A 16697-nucleotide genomic window follows, 5' to 3' on the forward strand; every position below is an offset into this window, starting at 1 on the left:
AAATGGGTGAAGTATTATAAATAACAGGAGTGTGTTATAACAGTCATCACGATAGTTGAAGAGATTTTATTTTTAAGAGGTCAGAGTGCATTTGAAGCTACTAATTAGTCAGCAAATTATTTTCTTTTTAATTGTTGTCAGCTAGTTGCTTTCTGCTCAAAATGCAGAAGTGAACTTTAGCACTATATATTATAGGGCGGTGACAACAAGCCATTAATTAAAGGCAACTCTCGTGATTTGAAAACGTTTTTAACTTATGAACTTGCAGAATGAAAGACTCTAGGACTAATCCTGGGATAAATTTGACTGTTCTTCTTAACTACTAATCTACTTATTTTTATTCCGCCCTAGAAAAGGGAAGGTATGCATCTAAATAATATTTAAAATACCAGTTTCTATTTATTACCACTTGTCCAAATATATAATTTAGAACTGCATTTGGTCTTTGAAAATTTTTATCTGTAAGTTCTTAATTTTCCCTGAAATGTGAATATTTTAAGGACAAAAGACAGAAAATCAATCTCCATGACAAGTTTTCCAGTCATGAATGAATTTCAGTCCCTGACTACGTCATCAGAGAACGGTAAATCATGAAATCATGCCTATACTCACCAAACCACCAAGACCTATGTACATGCAACTATGTATGTGCACGTGTGTGTGCAGATATGGTATAATACTTCACCGGAGAGATGAGGATTTTACTTACTCTCAGGTAAGTTCAGATGGCTAGATGTAGTATTAGCATCTCATCAAATTGTTGCTATTATCCAGAAATTTTGAATATAAAGTCAATTTTTAAAATCTGTTAAAGAAAAATAAACAAAATCTTTTAAAGGTTTTACTGGTTATTATAATAATGTCTTGATTCTTCCAAAATTGGGGAAATATTTTGGGAATATTGGTAAAAAAATTTTTTTTGAGAGAGAGACAGAGAGAGTGTGAGAAGGAGAGGGGCAGAGAGGGAAAGAGACAGAGAATCCCAAACAGGCTCCTCAAGGTCAGTGTGCAGAGCCCAGTGTGCAGCTCAAACTCATGAAACCGTGAGATCATGACCTGAGCTGAAATCAAGAGTCAGATGCTTAGCCGAATGAACCACCCAGGTGCCCCTGGAATATTGGTAAATTATGTAAATGTGGATATTACTGGGTATAAAGTGATTACAGCTGCCTGAGGAAGAAGATCTTCCCTAAGTGACCAGTTCCTTAATGGAAACTTTTGCCAAAATGTTTATTATCCCCCAATTTTATACTCCTTTGTCATCATCTCTCCCTAAATTTCTGGGGAAAGGAAGAGAGATGATGACAAAGGAGAATAAAATTGGAAGATAATAAAAATGTTGGCCAGATTCTAGAGTGGGGTCTTCTGTCTCTTGGGGACACAGGGCACTTGACCATCAAAGTCCTTCTCTAATCTTTTTCTTTTTTAATTAAAAAAATGTATTTTTAATGTTTATTTATTTTTGAGAGAGACACAGAGCACAAGTTGGGGAGGGGCAGAGAGAGAGGGAGACACAGAATCAAAAGCAGGCTCCAGGCTCTGAACAGTCAGTGCTGAGCCCGATGCGGGGCTTGAACCCACAAACAGCAAGATCATGACCTGAGCCGAAGTCAACACTTAACCAGCTGAGCCACCCAGGTGACCCCCTCCTTCTCTAATCTTGAATAAAGATCTCTAATCTTTGAACAACAACAACAGCAATAACAACAAAAATTTAAAAGAGGGAAGGAAATAACAAAAGAAGGAAAGAAAAAGAAAATAAAAAGAAAGTTATTTCTTCATGATATCCAGCTCTTAGGAGTACTGAAACTCTAAAGCTTTGCTAGCAATGGGGTAATAAAATTCCCTGTGGAAGAAATTCTGACTAACGGGGCTAACTGAGGTTTATCTACTTTCAAATTCAAATACCTACTGGAAGAGGCTGGGTAGGTAATGAAAATGAAGAAATAGGCTGAGGTTAAGAAAAATTTTGCTAACTCCCTAGGTACAAAGTACAAGTCATTGTTCTACTATAAGAAACACATCAATGGCATTCTATGACAAAAGATCATGAGAGGGATGAAGATGGAGAGGTTCTGCCTATAGGAAGCATGCTCAGTGTTGCCTGATTATAAGAGTCTAGAAATTTTAATTTTAGTGTGAATATTTTAATACGTGGATTATCAATTCAAATTTTCTAAAAAAGCATTGAATGGGTCTTATAAAGGCGCTGTAATTTCTGATGGCTAATTTACATAAAATCAATGAATAAATGGCTTGGGAAAAGGGGAGCTTGGACTTTTTAGGCAGAGACTTCCCTTCTCCCTATGTACATTCTCCTTGAAGCTACATTCTTGCCCTTTTGGGACATTCTGTTCAATTCAGCAAACGTGCATTAAGTATATCACTATATCATAACAGTTTTCCATGGCATGAAAAATTTTAACTGCTAGTTGTTGCTCCTACATTTGGAGACTAAACATAGTAGGTTCAGCTATCAGGTCCTATGATAGTGGTTCCCAATCAGATTGTAGATTATAATCTGTGGGGTCACATTCTAGATCCAAGAGTTAGTTTCTTAGCCTACCCACAAAAGAAAAAGTTGAGGGGCACCTGGGTGGCTCAGTCAGGTAAGTGTCCAGCTCTCGAGTTTGGCTCAGATCATGATCTCACAGTTCATGAGATGAAGCCCCAAGTCAGGCTCTGGGCTAACAGGGCAGATCCTGCTTAGGATTCTCTCTCTCCCTCTGTCCCTCTGCCCCTCTCTCTCATATGTGCTCTCCCTCTCTCTCAAAATAAATAAATAAACATTTAAAAAAGAAAAAAGAAAAGAAGTTGAGTATGTCAAAATCATCCTTGAAGAGTTCACTAGAAATTCTCCATCATGGAAACTGAGAGACTACCTCTTACCATGTCAGTTTTCCTTCCAATATTGGAATAGATTCATTGTTCCTTGGACTGAGCCCAGATGAAGAAATTGCTTGGCTTTTAGGGCTAAGCAGTTTGAAAAATGTGCATTCTAGTTTTTAACACTAGAATCATACCCAGCAAGGGAAATGTTCACACTTTGAGAGACCCTCATCCCCCATCCAGGAACTGACACCTTGAGAAGGAAAAGATTTATGCTCCCCATCTCAAAATGCTACCTGAGTGGAATGGCCATTATTTAATTTTTTTCTCTTTTCATTTTTTAGTCATATAATTTAATTCACATAAGTAAAAATGAGGCATGAGGTATTAGGCAACTCTGGCATAAATAATGTACCTCTATGCACTATTATTTTTTTGTTGGACAAATACTTGTGTATACTTCAGTAGTTTGCAAAGCATAGCCCAGGGACTCCTGGAGGTCCTTGAGAGGCTGTCAGGGGTACATGAAGTCACAACTATTTTTATGGTAATAGTAAGGCATTAGTTTTCCTTTTTCCCCTTATTTTCACGTAAGTGTGATAGATGGTTTTTAAATTTTTTTTTTTTTTAATTTGAGTAGAGTTGACTCACAATGTTACATTAATTTCAGGTGTATAACATAGTGATTTGACAAGTCTATACATTATGCTGTGGCTTCCCACAAGTGTAACTATCATCTGTCACCACACAAGGCTATTACAATATCATTGACTATATTCCTATGCCATGCCTTTTATTCCCACGACTTACTCATTCAGAATCTTAAGGATGAGTTTCTGGAGTAGTTTTTCTAATCTGATTAGATTTAAATGCACCAATGCCTCTATTTTCAAGGATAAAGAGGACACTGGTGGTCCACCTCAAGATACGGTAGGAGACATGCAAAATATGGCCATGGGATATTCCTAATCAATATTAATAGAAGGCAAGATTTTGGGTGACCCTATATTTACTATTTTCGATCATTTTAGTTAAACTAAGGAATATTATGAGGTTGGTATTCGTTCCTAACTATACTTGAGTAGTAGGGAAAGAAAAGGGTGAGCTTAGGGTTTCAAATTCTTGGGTGGCACTCCAAATAGATGACCTGACAGCTTCTTCTGTATGTGCCCTGAAAGGAACCCTAACCTTCTGACCCATGGGCCAATATGTCTGAAAAGCAAACCTAGAGCCTCATTCTGTGAGTGACTGAATTGCAACATGAAAGCTATGGCATTGATTGGGAACAAACAGGATCCTGAAAACTGACAAGTGGATATATGGGCATATTTGACAAAGCCAGGAGACATTGAGCCCTTAAATTCTGCTGAGTCATCTTTGCCAGAGGAAGCAGTTTTCTATCTCTGCCTGAAGAACTCAGTCCTCCTTTGCCTGAAGGACCTGTAATGGCCTCCCCTGAGGTACTTGCCTTGAAAGACAATGATGACTCTCCATCACTCTTGGCTTCTAGACCTGTAACTACACTCAAGTCTTAGCAGCCCTGGAAGGTAAAGTACAAAGTATATGCCATGAGGAAATGTGCTATACTCCAAAAGAACTTCATGAGTTTTAAAACTTAGATGGGCAGAAATCTGTGGACTATGTGTGGGAATGGATATTAAGGGTGTAAGAATATGGTGGAAGGAATATAAACATAAGGAATTTATATTTATATAAGGAATACAAGGAAGGAATATAAGAGTATGGATCAGGTGAAATCTATTGAAATGAGCCCGCTAAGCAGAAATTACAGATTTGGTGTTTCAGCTCAAGGGGTCAGAAAGGACTCTAACAGTATGATTGGTGGCTTGAAACATGAATCCAAAGATGGTCTCCATGAAAGAAGTTGAAAAGGCAGAACTACCTTGGTGTAGTATGAGGAAAGTATCCAAAGGCTTAGGGAGATTGGAATGTTAGAGCAGATTTGTCATGTAAGGTCACTCATCTTAGGAAGATCCAAAGATGTACCCCTCACTTCAACTGGGAGAAATAAATTTGTGAAAGGGGTCCCCAGCATTCTCAAAGAGGTTGGTGGTTGCTTTTCTCTGTAGGTTAGAATTTACAGTGGGAACTGGGGTCCATAAGTATAATGGGGATCATGGGACACTAGGAACACAGGGGCCAAGTGGCTGCACTTAATTGCCACAGATGGTGAGTATGATGACTATAGTGGGAGCAAAATCAGAGTAGTTATCAGAATAGTTTGAATCTAGTAAACCTCTGGTGTTGACCAGTTGACCAAAAAAAAAAAAAAAACAAAACAAAACAAAAATGAAAACAAAAAAAACCAGATGGGCTTTCTACTGGATTCTCACTTGTATTCTGAAGAAGTGGAAGATGTTCTAGGTTTAGTCAATAGAAGTCTACTTTGAATCACAGAGAGATAATCTCAGTCCCTCAATGAATTCCTCAACTTGAGCCAGATTACAGACACTGAATCACTTCAAAGAAGGGGAGACTGAGTCCCCTTAAAGACTGACAAGTGTTAAACTGTTCATCTGTCTTCCCCCAAAAGACCTATGGCCATTTATCATGGTGATTGTCCATTGAAAAAAGGGTAGTAATCAGACTCCCAGGGAATACTGGAGGCTGTTTCTGAATTGACACTAACTCCTGGAGACCTACAACATTACTTTGGTTTATCAGTGAAAGTAGGAGTTTATGGAGGTCAGGTGAATGATGGAGTTTTAGGGCAGGTCCATCAAACAGTGAGCCCAATAAGTCCTCAAATCCATCCTGTGGGTATTTCCCCAGTTTTGAAATGCATAATTGCAATAGAATACTCAGCAACTGGTGGGATCCCCATGTTGGATCCCTAACCTATGAAGTGAGGGATTTGGATGAGAGATCAGAAGAGGGGTGTGGGGTGGGAGTTGGACAGGGATATTGGTGGGGGGCACAGGGAGGGGGAACTGTGATGTGATCAAAGACCCAGAGAAGAAGCAACCCTGCAGAAACCAGAGGAAGATGAGAAAGTTTTGTTAGAACATAATGGGAAATAAAGTTAGAGTGCTTCAAGAACTAGCCAAAGATATTTGAACTTTGTGACCATTAGGGTCACACTGCTGGCATTGACTAACAGTGTGCCATGAAATAAAATTCTGTGCAGGTGGAGGAGTGGATAACAGAGGGCAGGGAGTAATACAGAAGAAGGAAAAAATCCCTGACAGGAAACAGTTTACAGTGGGACAATAAAGCAAATACATGAATCAAGGCAGGAGATGATGAAGGCCCAAGAAAGGTGTGAAATCTGAGAAAAGAGAAGTCTCATACTGACTGGAGATGAGAAATACAAAACTTGTCTGTTTAATAAAATGCTTCAGCAATCTGCTTCATCCCCAGGTTTCTCTGTTCTATCCTACCTCTTATATTAAATCAATGTTCATCATTTGGCTTCAACTATGGCATCTTATTTGCTGTAGGCATCTATTCATGAGAGTATTGACAATTGGTCAAAGTTTTTTAGCATAAACTCCTCTGTTCACATTATCCATTTGCTGTCAAAGCAAGGGTATAAAGAAGATGCAAAATCACAAAAGGAGTTCTTAGATAAGGACCAGCTCTTCAGAATCAATTCTTTTTTTTCTTTAATGTATATGTATTTTTAAATTTTATTTGAGAGAGAGAGAGAGAGAGAGAGCGAGCTGACCCTGGGATCATGACCAGAACTGAAGTCAAGAGTTGGATGCTCAACCAACTGAGCCACACAGGTGCCCCCAGAATCAATTCTTTTTTGTGTTGGATCCCAAAGACTTACCTGAACCCTTGCAATCTTTTATTATCTGTCAAATGTGAAACTCATCCTTTGTCTATACTCTAAGGGCTTGCCACTCAAGTGTGGTCTGAGGCCAACAACATTACCATCACCTAGGAACACACTGAAATGCAGCATCTCAGGCCCCATCCCAACCCTACTGACTAAGAACCTACATTTTAACAAGAGCCCCAGGGATTTCTACCCACATTAACAGGTGAGAAAATCTGAATGAGATGGCAATCCCTTTTCTTCATCCACCAGCACAATTTCATTTGGCCTCCGTTGTTGACAAGGGGTCAAGCATGGACACGACAGTGATTTTTGTCAAAGAATCTAATATTTTAGAACTGGGAAGGCTCTTAGAAATTATGTAAAGGAAACCATGTGATTTACCATTCAAGCCAGGATATTTTTGAGAGTAAGAGGAAGCATTATTAAAATATGTGCCAGGACAAAAGGTGAAAAATAGGATTGTCCTGAAAAACCTCATTATTGAGCATTTTACTATTGGCTAAATTTTAAAAATACAATCTCAAATCCCAATACCAACCTCTCCAAATGGGTGTCATTATCCCCAGTTTACAGAGATGATAAGTGTCATGAATTGAAGTGTAGCCTCCCCAAAGACATACCCAAGTCCTAACCTGTGAATGTGACCTTGTTTAGAAAGAAGGTCTTTGCCGATTGAGTATAATTACATGAAGTATCTCGGAGATGAGATCACCCTGGATTAGGGTGGGGTCCTAAATCCAGGATGACAAGTGTCTTTATCACAGAGGAGAAGGCAAGAAGAGATTTAGGAAGAAGGCCATGTGTAGACAGAGGCTATGAGTGTAGTCGTGCTGCCACAAACCAGCAAACGCTGGGAGCCACCAGAAGCTAGAGGAAATGAGGAAAGATCATCCCCTAGAGCCAGTGGAAGGAGCTTGGCCCTTCAGACACCTTCGCTTCAGACTTCTGGCCTCCAAGACTGAGAAAATAAATTTTTATTGTTTTAAATCACTAAGTCTGTGATCATTTGTTAAGGCAGGCTCAGGAAACGAATGGAGTAAGTGAAGGAGTCCCAAATGCATGAAAGGGAGAAGGGTCCTACTTAGGTTTGATTGAAAGCGACTCAAGGGCTGCAGGAGAGGGGAGAGGTGAGGTGAGTGCAAGGAAGGGAGTGAAAGGGAACGTTGGAACCATTCACCCATTCTTCCCTTCTCTCCTTCTCCTCATCACTTGCAAAGGCGAGCCTATCTTGGCTCTTGTGTGTTTTAGGCAAGAAAACAATGGAGAGCTTTTGCACTTGCACCAACTTGCCATCTGATCTCTGCACAGAGCTTTGTGGTTAAAAAAGTAGTTTCAGGCTCATTATCATGTTTGACCCTAAAAATGATCCATTTTACTGATGAGAAAGCGGAAACACAGAAGGACACTCAACCTAAAACTACAAATCCCATGTTATTATCATTCGACCATGCCGTTGGGGGACAGTAATTCCTCCACAATAGTGAAAAAAAAAAAACAAAAACCCAAGAACAAAAAACTCAAACCAGTTCATGGAGTTTGGTCATGAGCAGCAGAAATTATTAGGGATTGAAGGCAGTCAGCACCTGTGTGTGGGTGGGTAGAAAAAGCCATCCTTACACTGAGTTGCCTGCACTGGGACTTTGTTGGGTAAACTTTGGTATAAACATTCAGCATTCCTTAGTCACCTTCCTTGGAGGAAATATAAGGAGAGTAAGGATTTTGCCTGGAGTGTTAAATGAGTTAATAGAATCTTTGTTAAATGAGTTAATGGAATATATTTTTGAGACACACACACACACACACACACACACACACACACACACACACACAAAGTATGAGTGGGGTAGAGGCAGAGAGAGAGAGAGAGAGAGAGAGAGAGAGACATACACACAGAATGGGAGGCAGGCTCCAGGTTCTGAGCTGTCAGCACAGAGCCCCCCCCTTCCCCCCCCCCATTATGGGGCTTGAACTCACTAACCATGAGATCATGACCTGAGCCCAAGTCGGATGCTCAATCGACTGAGCCACCCAGGCACCTCAGAATAATCTTTGAGGTTTTATGCTAAATATATGTTTATTTTCAGCAAGGACTCTGGACAGATTTTGGCAATTGTGTCTTCCTTGTTTTTGAAAACTGGCAGAACATACAGAGAAGCCAAGCCCCTAAAACTTCTTTATTCATAACTTGGTTCGCATGACCAAATCATAATTTTTTTTTTCTTTCTTAGCTGGGGAGGAGGTTGTGATACACACCTGGCAGAAGGTGCAGAGGGCAAACATTTACATTCTTTGGTTTGGGGCTTCTCTGCATCTTTCTGCACCCCACTTCCTCCACACCCTAGGCAGGGGCAGCTCTCTTTACAGTATTTGCTATCAATACTGCTTCAATTCAGTTCGCTTGCCCTCCCAGTTTTTCCAGCTTGAAATAACACCTGAAAGAGACCCGTCTGTAGGAGACTTTGGTCTCATTCGGTAATGATCTGGAAGCCCTGGGCAGCCTGATTTTCTGTCTCCTACAGTCTGGACATCCCATCTCAGGTTCGTTCTTAAAAACAGAGTAGGTCCCCAAGAGACATGAGCTGCAGTGAAGCAAACAGCCACATAGGGTTTTGCCTTTCATTGTTCCAGTAAGGGCTAGCAAGGCGGCTGTGCGTGAGGGGAACTGAACGCCCAGGAGGCGCGCGTCAGCGTGGTGAAGATTTGAGCCGGCCTGGCATTTTTCTGCAGCTTCTGTGCGCTCAGGGTGTTGGGTGAACGGTTGGGCAAACTGGTTGGAATCTTCCCCCAGGAAGAGAGGGACCCCCCAGCCCAAGGATTCCTGTGCCAGGGAGATGGCGGCTGAGTGGAGTAGGAGACTCGTGGAGAGAGCTTTCCCCTCTCCCGGGGAGCAAGAGAGAGCCGCACAGCCGCTCAGGGGAGAGGGCAGAGAGGCGTGGGAGACCTGCAAAAGCGGCGCAAACCGCGGCTCAGCGGCGCTCTGTGCCTTTCCCTCTTCTTGAAAGCTCTTCTAAAGAGGTTGTTTTACAACCACACAAACGTGACCTTCTCAAGAGTCCCGGGTGCGTCAGTAGTTCATTCTGGAGGTGAAGAAATGCGAACATTTTGCAGAAAACTCTGCTCCCTAAAGGACCTTGGCTAGGCGTGCTGGGGGAGGCGGGGCGCGGGGAAGAAGGGAGGCCTCCCGGGAGGCTGCGGCGCTGGCGGTGCAGATTCCCGCCTGGAAGCTCCCCGTTGGGTGGCGGGGGAGGTGGGGCGCGGGCAGGGCGCAGAAATAGGGCGCCGGGCGCGGAAGCGCAGCCTGCCTCCGGCACGGTGCTCGGCCTGGGGCCCTTTCCGCACGGCTGTGGAAGTGGCCGGTGTGCAGTGGTGCGGTGCGCCCGCAGGGATCCGCGCTCGGGGAGGGCCTCCGGGAGGGCCTCTGTGAGTCAGCCGTTGAGTCGTCGTAATCGCCACCCAGAGGAAATTAGGCACAAGGGTGGGGCGCGTTCCCGACTGCTCTGTCCTGCCCGCGCCGCCGTGTCACTTCGCTCACCCCCCAGCTCCCGTCCTCTGGCCGGCACGACCAGGTCTGTGCCCGCTGCTGTGGTTTCGGCGCTGGCCTGGGCCTCCAGCGGAGAAAGAGTTAACCGGCCGGGCCGGGAGGAGCCCGAAAGGGAAGGAAGGAAATTGCCGTCGTTCTGAAAGTTTTTTCCTTCCTTTTTTTTTTCTTTCCCCGCAGAGGTGAGTGCCAGGAGGCGGCGGCTCTGACTCTCCGGAGCCCGGCTCCGCGCCTCCGCTCCCGGAGCTGCTGCCCCACTGTCTGGGGACAGGGACAGCTGTCTCCCGTGGACTCCTTCGGAGAGGGTGCGCCGAGCCATGGAGGGCGCAGAGCTGGCCGGGAAGATCCTTTCCACCTGGCTGACGCTGGTGATCTGCCTCATCCTCCTGCCTTCGGCCTTCGGGGTGTCTTTGGGCATCTCTGAGATGTACATGAAGATCTTGGTGAAAACTTTAGAGGTGAGTGCTGGGGCGGGGGGGGGGGGGGAAGGCGGCGCCCCAGCACCGTTTGAGGGCTTTAGGGAGAGAGAACTTGGGGCAGTGGTGGCCGCTAGTAGAGCTGTTGAGAGCCGAGTTGATGCGAGGGGACCAGTTCCGAAGGTCAGCGGTCCCGAGGGCTGTGCGTTTCAGTTTATCCCCCTCAGTAGCGCCCAGACAGCATCCTGGCTACTCCTTCAGAGTGAAGGGATCCGGGCTGAGACCATGGGACCACCGTGTTGTTCCCCTAGTTGAATGCAGAGCCATCCTCACCCACTGCTATTATTGTTGTTGTTGTTGTTGTTGTTATTATTATTACTGATTAGAATAACAGTGCAGCCGTCTTTTATATCATCGATTCTTTTACATCCATGATGTAGTGCCCTTGTCCCTTCACTCTCCTTAGTTTTTACAGCCCCAGGTTTCAGAGGTCCTTTTCGTGTACTAAGGCATGCTGTCCAGAAAGGCATCCTGTTCTAGTTTATGTTCAAGATAAGAAAGCAATTGCGGGGCGGTAGTGAGAAATCTGATTATGTTTTAATGGAGTCATGGAAATTTTATCTAACCAAAAGCACTTGAAATGTCATCGTAAGTTTATATTCTTTGATCTCTGTTCTCTCTACACTCCTGTTTCCAAATTCTGCTAAGAAAGCTGGTAAGTTAGATGGACGTGAGCCTGGTAGGGAACAGCAGCTCACCGTTACACAAAGCTTAATTAAATTACACAGGGCTTTCCCATTTGCTCTTTCATCAGACGCTCCCCAAAGCCTTGGAAGGTAGGGAGGGCCAATGTTATCCCCCTTTTACAGGCAAGGAAACTGAGACTTAGAGCTAAGTTCAGCGGTTTGCTTGAGTTAAGTGGAGACAGGAGTCTTAACTGAGGAGAGGACTTGTGGTCTAGTGATTTAGGAGGATGGACTCTAGATACAGGTTTGCTTAGATTTGGTTCCAAAATCCCAGTTCTGCTTCTCAATATGTGACCTCAGGGAAGTCACCTACTTCTTGTGCTTCCTTTTCCTCATCTGTAAAATAGGAATAACAATTTAACACCTATTTGCATAGGGTTGTTTAACTGACCTAAACGTCAAGCATTTTAGAAAGGTGCCTGTGGGGTGTTAGGTACTATATCAATGTTTGCTGCTATTAAAAGAATATTATTATTATTTAGACTCTAGCATCCTGGTTTCTCTAACTTCTCTGGTACCTTCTAATATGGGTTCTCATTTTTCTGCCCTTCTTTTCCGTCTACCCCCAGAACTTGGCTTTATTTGCTCTTCTCTCTCAGTGAGTAGGGTGGCTCCCAGATACACATCTGTAAACTGCTAATCTCCCACCTGGAGATTACCTGCTAATCTCTCACCTACTAAACTCCTGAGACTCTCTTCTACCTGCTAATCTCCTGTTTTGCCCCAGATTTTTGTTGCACTTTCTTTCTCGTGGTTATTTTTCTATCTAGTCTTTGAAGTCATATTTGATTCTTCATCCTCAGCTCTCATGGGTTCAAAGGTCTTTTGTTTTTGCTTGGGAGATATTGCAGTTTTTTTTTTTTTTTTTTTTTTAATTTTTTTTAACGTTTATTTATTTTTGAGACAGAGAGAGACAGAGCATGAACGGGGGAGGGTCAGAGAGAGGGAGACACAGAATCTGAAACAGGCTCCAGGCACTGGTCGGTCAGCACAGAGCCCGACGCGGGGCTTGAACTCACGGACCGCGAGATCATGACCTGAGCCGAAGTCGGCCGCTCAACCGACTGAGCCACCCAGGTGCCCCGATATTGCAGTTTTGAACCTTTTGTATTGACTTCACGCTCCGAACTTGGTCACACTGTGCTGTGAACTTCTCAGGCTGCCTCTTACTGCTAGATCTTCTTCAAATACTTTCCCCATAGCAGATGATCCTCTTTGGCTGGTGTTCAGAACTCTTTCTCAGAACTCTGAAATGGTTGAATTGTTCTCCCATACAGCAGTGTCTTTTGGAGTTTATACCCCAAGTGACATTGGAGTGAAGGTAAATTGCACACACTGGTTTTCAGCGGCTGACTCCTGTTGGTCTTGCTTTAATAATTCAATGTATGACTGAAGAGTTGTCAAGGAGAGAGGCCAGCTAGTTGCTGTCAACCTGGCAAATAACTTCTATACTTGGAAGGGATATATCCAGCTTAGAGTCTGACCATCAATTAGGTGGGGCCTCAAGTTTTAATTTTTGTCCATCTAGAGTTGAAGAGACTTTTCAGAGATACACTGCTTGGTTAGTGGGAGATAGACCACTTAGCTTGGAAACCAGGTAGATGGCAGCATAAGGAACTTCCGTTTTTGCTGAGAGTAAGCTTTTGGGTCAGAGTGATGCTTGGCATATATGTAATTAGAATGGAGATTCATTTTGTGGGCCAGCTCTGACAGTAGTTGCTCGGAGTGCCTGTGATTGGGAGCCTCTGGGCTCATCAGGAAGGAGCTGTGATCCCATAATGATGTCTGCTTTAGGCACGGGGGAGGGAAATGGTGACCCAGGGTTTCTCATCCTTCAGCCAGAACAGCCTTAGATGTTTCAAAGACATTTCTGTTAGGCGGCGGGTAGTATAGCGAATTGCTTTTCCTGACCGTAGGGATAATTCCCTTAAAACTTGTGCTGTTTGCTTAGTATTAGGACATCTTTAGGTCTGGACAAATGCTGTCTTTTTGTAGATTCTATGCAAAGCCCAACCCTTCAGTTACTCATTGCACTTTGTTTTCAACGGATTTGGTTGTATCTTTCTCTGAACCAGTGATTTTCAAGGGGTATATAATCATTTCTAAGGAGTATAGATGGCATTATTACAACTTTATATTGGGAAAATTGTTTTTAGCAATTCAAATTATGAAAAGTAAAACTTTTGGGTGGGGATGTGTAGAGGGTAGTCCATCTGGATTGTAGGGTGGTGTATCAGAAATTCTGGAGGGTGCGTGTGTGAAGTTTTCATGTATATTAAATAGGAGCATGGATTTAATGCTGTTTTCAACCACAGAGTATGGATTAAGTGCTGTTTTCAACCACAGAAATCGATGGGGGTAAGGGGGGGTGAGGATTGCTATTTGTTGGCCTAAGGCTCATGATTAGAGGGAAATAAAGTCTGGGAAGAGAGTATAAGCATTAGTGGAGAAGAAGGTAGGGCAATGGTATGTAAATTATCTAATCTAACCAGGTAATACAGTCAATGGACAGATAATGAATGTCTACGGGGCTAATTTTTCCCTCAGCTTTTGAGAAATAAGATGGAAGGATAAACAGATTCCTCCAAATTTCTGGCCTTGTGACCTTGGGCAGGTCACTTAACATCTCACCCTTAGTTTCTACCGGGGGGGTATAGGAGAATGCCTCCGAGAGTTACTGTACCGTGTGCATGAAATGAGGAGAGGTCAGGGAAAGCACGATACACAGTAGGTGCTCAAATCTCAGTGGAGTTTGAATGGAAACACTCTTTGGTCTTGTTTTTATTTTTTGTTTGTCTTTGCTCCTATGTGGCTTGAGATTTAACCCATCTTCAGATCTTTAATGAGTTAGCATCCATACTCAGAGCAGACTATTCTTGCCTTTTATTTTATTTTATTAAAAATATATTTTTTTAAGTAGGCTTTCTGCCTACTCGACCTGAAGATTGAGAGTTGCATGCTCTATACACTGAGCTAGCCAGTCACCCTACCTTTTGTCTTAATTATTTTTCTTCCCCTTTACACTTTCCTCCATCCGCCAATTAGCTTTTCATCTTTTCAAAAGACATGTCAATAAATGTCACGTAGGATGGTTTATAACACCTCTGTTAATATGATATTCAGGTGTTATTCCTGGTGTTAGAAATACAATAAATGTGCTAGAAGGCCATGGCTGTTTATGACAGAAAGTAATAATAAAGAAAAGCTACCAAGGCATTGTGCTTAAATGCACAACTCTCTGACATAGTCTATATTACTCCCACTGATAGATTGGGGAATGGAGGTTCAGAGAGTTAATTTGTCCAGATAGTGGCATACAGCTGTTCGTAGTAGAATTAGGATTTTAATTTGAATCTAGAGCCTGAGTTCTTGCTCTGCCAAGATGACAGATTTGTCAAGCAAACTGTTTTATTAGGCTACAGACAGTGGCCTGCTGTTACCTGCATAAACCTAATATTTTGAATTTTTATGTAATTGTATACATTTTCATCCTCTCCTTTTCTCTTTTTAGTTAATCTTTAGTTTCTCTTTTAGTTAATCTTTAAATGTCTTTTTAGTGTGAAAACTAAAAGTTGTAATTGTCTAGATGACAGTATCATTTTTGCAAGCTTTTGATCTAAGCTTTAAAACTCAGACTTAACCTGTTTTTCTTTTTTTGGTGAGTTAGAGACAGCTACCTTTTGCTCCCCAAGAGGAGTTTTAAAACTGAGTAGAGTGAGAACCTGATTTGAAGGGAGTGTCTTTCAACCTTTCTTTGTAGGGAGAAGTGAGATGGGAGTAGCCATGGAGATTAGAAACTACTATCATACTTCAGCATCATCCTGTGGGCAAGAGGCAGATGTGTTTTGAGATAACCACTATAAGAGGTTGGGAACCTCTGAAGAGATATTCCAACCTCTGTCTTCGGGCTTACTTGATCATTTGGCATGGTGGAAGTGGAGTAGCTGTTTTGTGGGAAATGCACTGGGTGGTTTGCGAAAAAGTGATCATTTTGGAAGCTAAATAAATTGTGGGGCGTGAAGTGGGAGGAGGAAGCCAGTGTTTTCTACTTTGAGGCCTACTGGGTGGTAGTCATTGGAAAGATTATCTTCCTTACTCTTTTATCTTGGTATTGTCCCTGGTGTAGGGATGATGAAATTGGGGTCCCAAGAGGTGACAACCTTTCATCCGAGCGGAGTGCAGCCAGGAGCACACAACTGCGATTCGTATGCATATGTTTCTGGCTGCAAAGAGTTAGCGCTTTTCACTTTTGTTGGAGAGTAAGCCCAAAGAAGAAAATGGTTTTCTAGTGCAAATTTCCTTTGACATTAAATGACTTCTTCCACCTGAAAATTTGTGACTGCATTTTGTAGGACAGACCTTTGGCGTGACCATTTCAGGAGAGGTTATGCATTCTGATACTTGTGACAGAACATGGAGCTCTTTGTAGTACATCATGCTGTATGAAGCACGCCCCTGTATTCGTTCGCTCTGGCGGCCATAACAAAGTACCACAGACTGGGGGGCTTAAACAACAGAAATTTATTTTCTGACAGTTCTGGAGGCTTGAAGTTCAAAATGAAACTGTTGTTGGCAGGTTTGGTTTCTTCTGAGGCCTCCCTCTCTCCTTGACTTGCAGATGGCTGCGTTCTGTGTCCTCATATGGCCTTTCCTCTCTGTGTGCAAATCCCTGGTGTCTGTGTGTTCATATTTCCTCTTCTTATGAGGACACCAATCATATTGGAGTACGGCCCACCCTAAAGGCCTCATTTTTTAACTTTGTCACCTTTTTTAAAAGGTCCTATCTCAAAATACAGCCATATTCTGAGATACCGGGGAGTTAGGGCTTCAACATATGAATTTTGGGGGAGACACAAAATCAGCCCATAACAGCCTCAAAATATCAATATTTTCCATAAAATAAGCATGGAATAATTGTCTTAATCTAAGGTAATTATCATTTATATAAAATATAAAATCATATTGCTACTTATAAATGATAACAGGGGCTAAAGCTTTAAAGTGGAAAAACTATGGAAATAAACCTTTCCTTCTATTGAGAAGACATGAGAGGTATATCTAGAGTTTGAGAACTCCTACACCAAATCAGCAAGGAAGGGAAAAGGCTGCAATCAGATTAAGATTGAGTCTGATTATCATTTGTGACTTGCCACTTGAAGCCCAGAAGATCAAGTCTCTATTTATAGGCTGTTCTCTAAGCACAAATAGCATGTTCCTACTTGGCTCTTTGGGATGTTGTGCAGGGGTCCTGACGTAGTCAGATCATGCCCTACTTCATGACCTTCAGGTATAGGTTTTAGGTCATTTAGTCTCTATCCGTCATTTTCTTATTGATTTGAATTTTTAAAAATTTGTTTAAT

At 42.6% G+C, this 16697-nt stretch overlaps 1 protein-coding gene across 3 annotated transcripts in view; it reads left to right on the forward strand.

The window, feature by feature from the left end:
• Nucleotides 1-9861: 9861 nt before the first annotated feature.
• The window catches only part of GPAT3 (glycerol-3-phosphate acyltransferase 3), a 62507-nt gene continuing 55671 nt past the window's right edge, over nt 9862-16697 (forward strand). The window contains exons 1-2 of one of the 3 annotated variants that reach the window (XM_078445966.1): nt 9862-10203; nt 10356-10633. In XM_078445966.1, the coding sequence (XP_078302092.1) occupies nt 10493-10633 (141 nt within the window). In that variant the 5' untranslated portion in view covers nt 9862-10203; nt 10356-10492. The remainder of the gene's footprint in view (nt 10204-10355; nt 10634-16697) is intronic. The other 2 variants (XM_078445964.2, XM_078445965.2) reach the window with 2 other exon arrangements.

This window comes from Panthera onca, chromosome B1 (genome assembly GCF_046562875.1).
Source record: "Panthera onca isolate mPanOnc1 chromosome B1, mPanOnc1 haplotype 2, whole genome shotgun sequence".
Lineage (NCBI taxonomy): Eukaryota > Metazoa > Chordata > Mammalia > Carnivora > Felidae > Panthera > Panthera onca.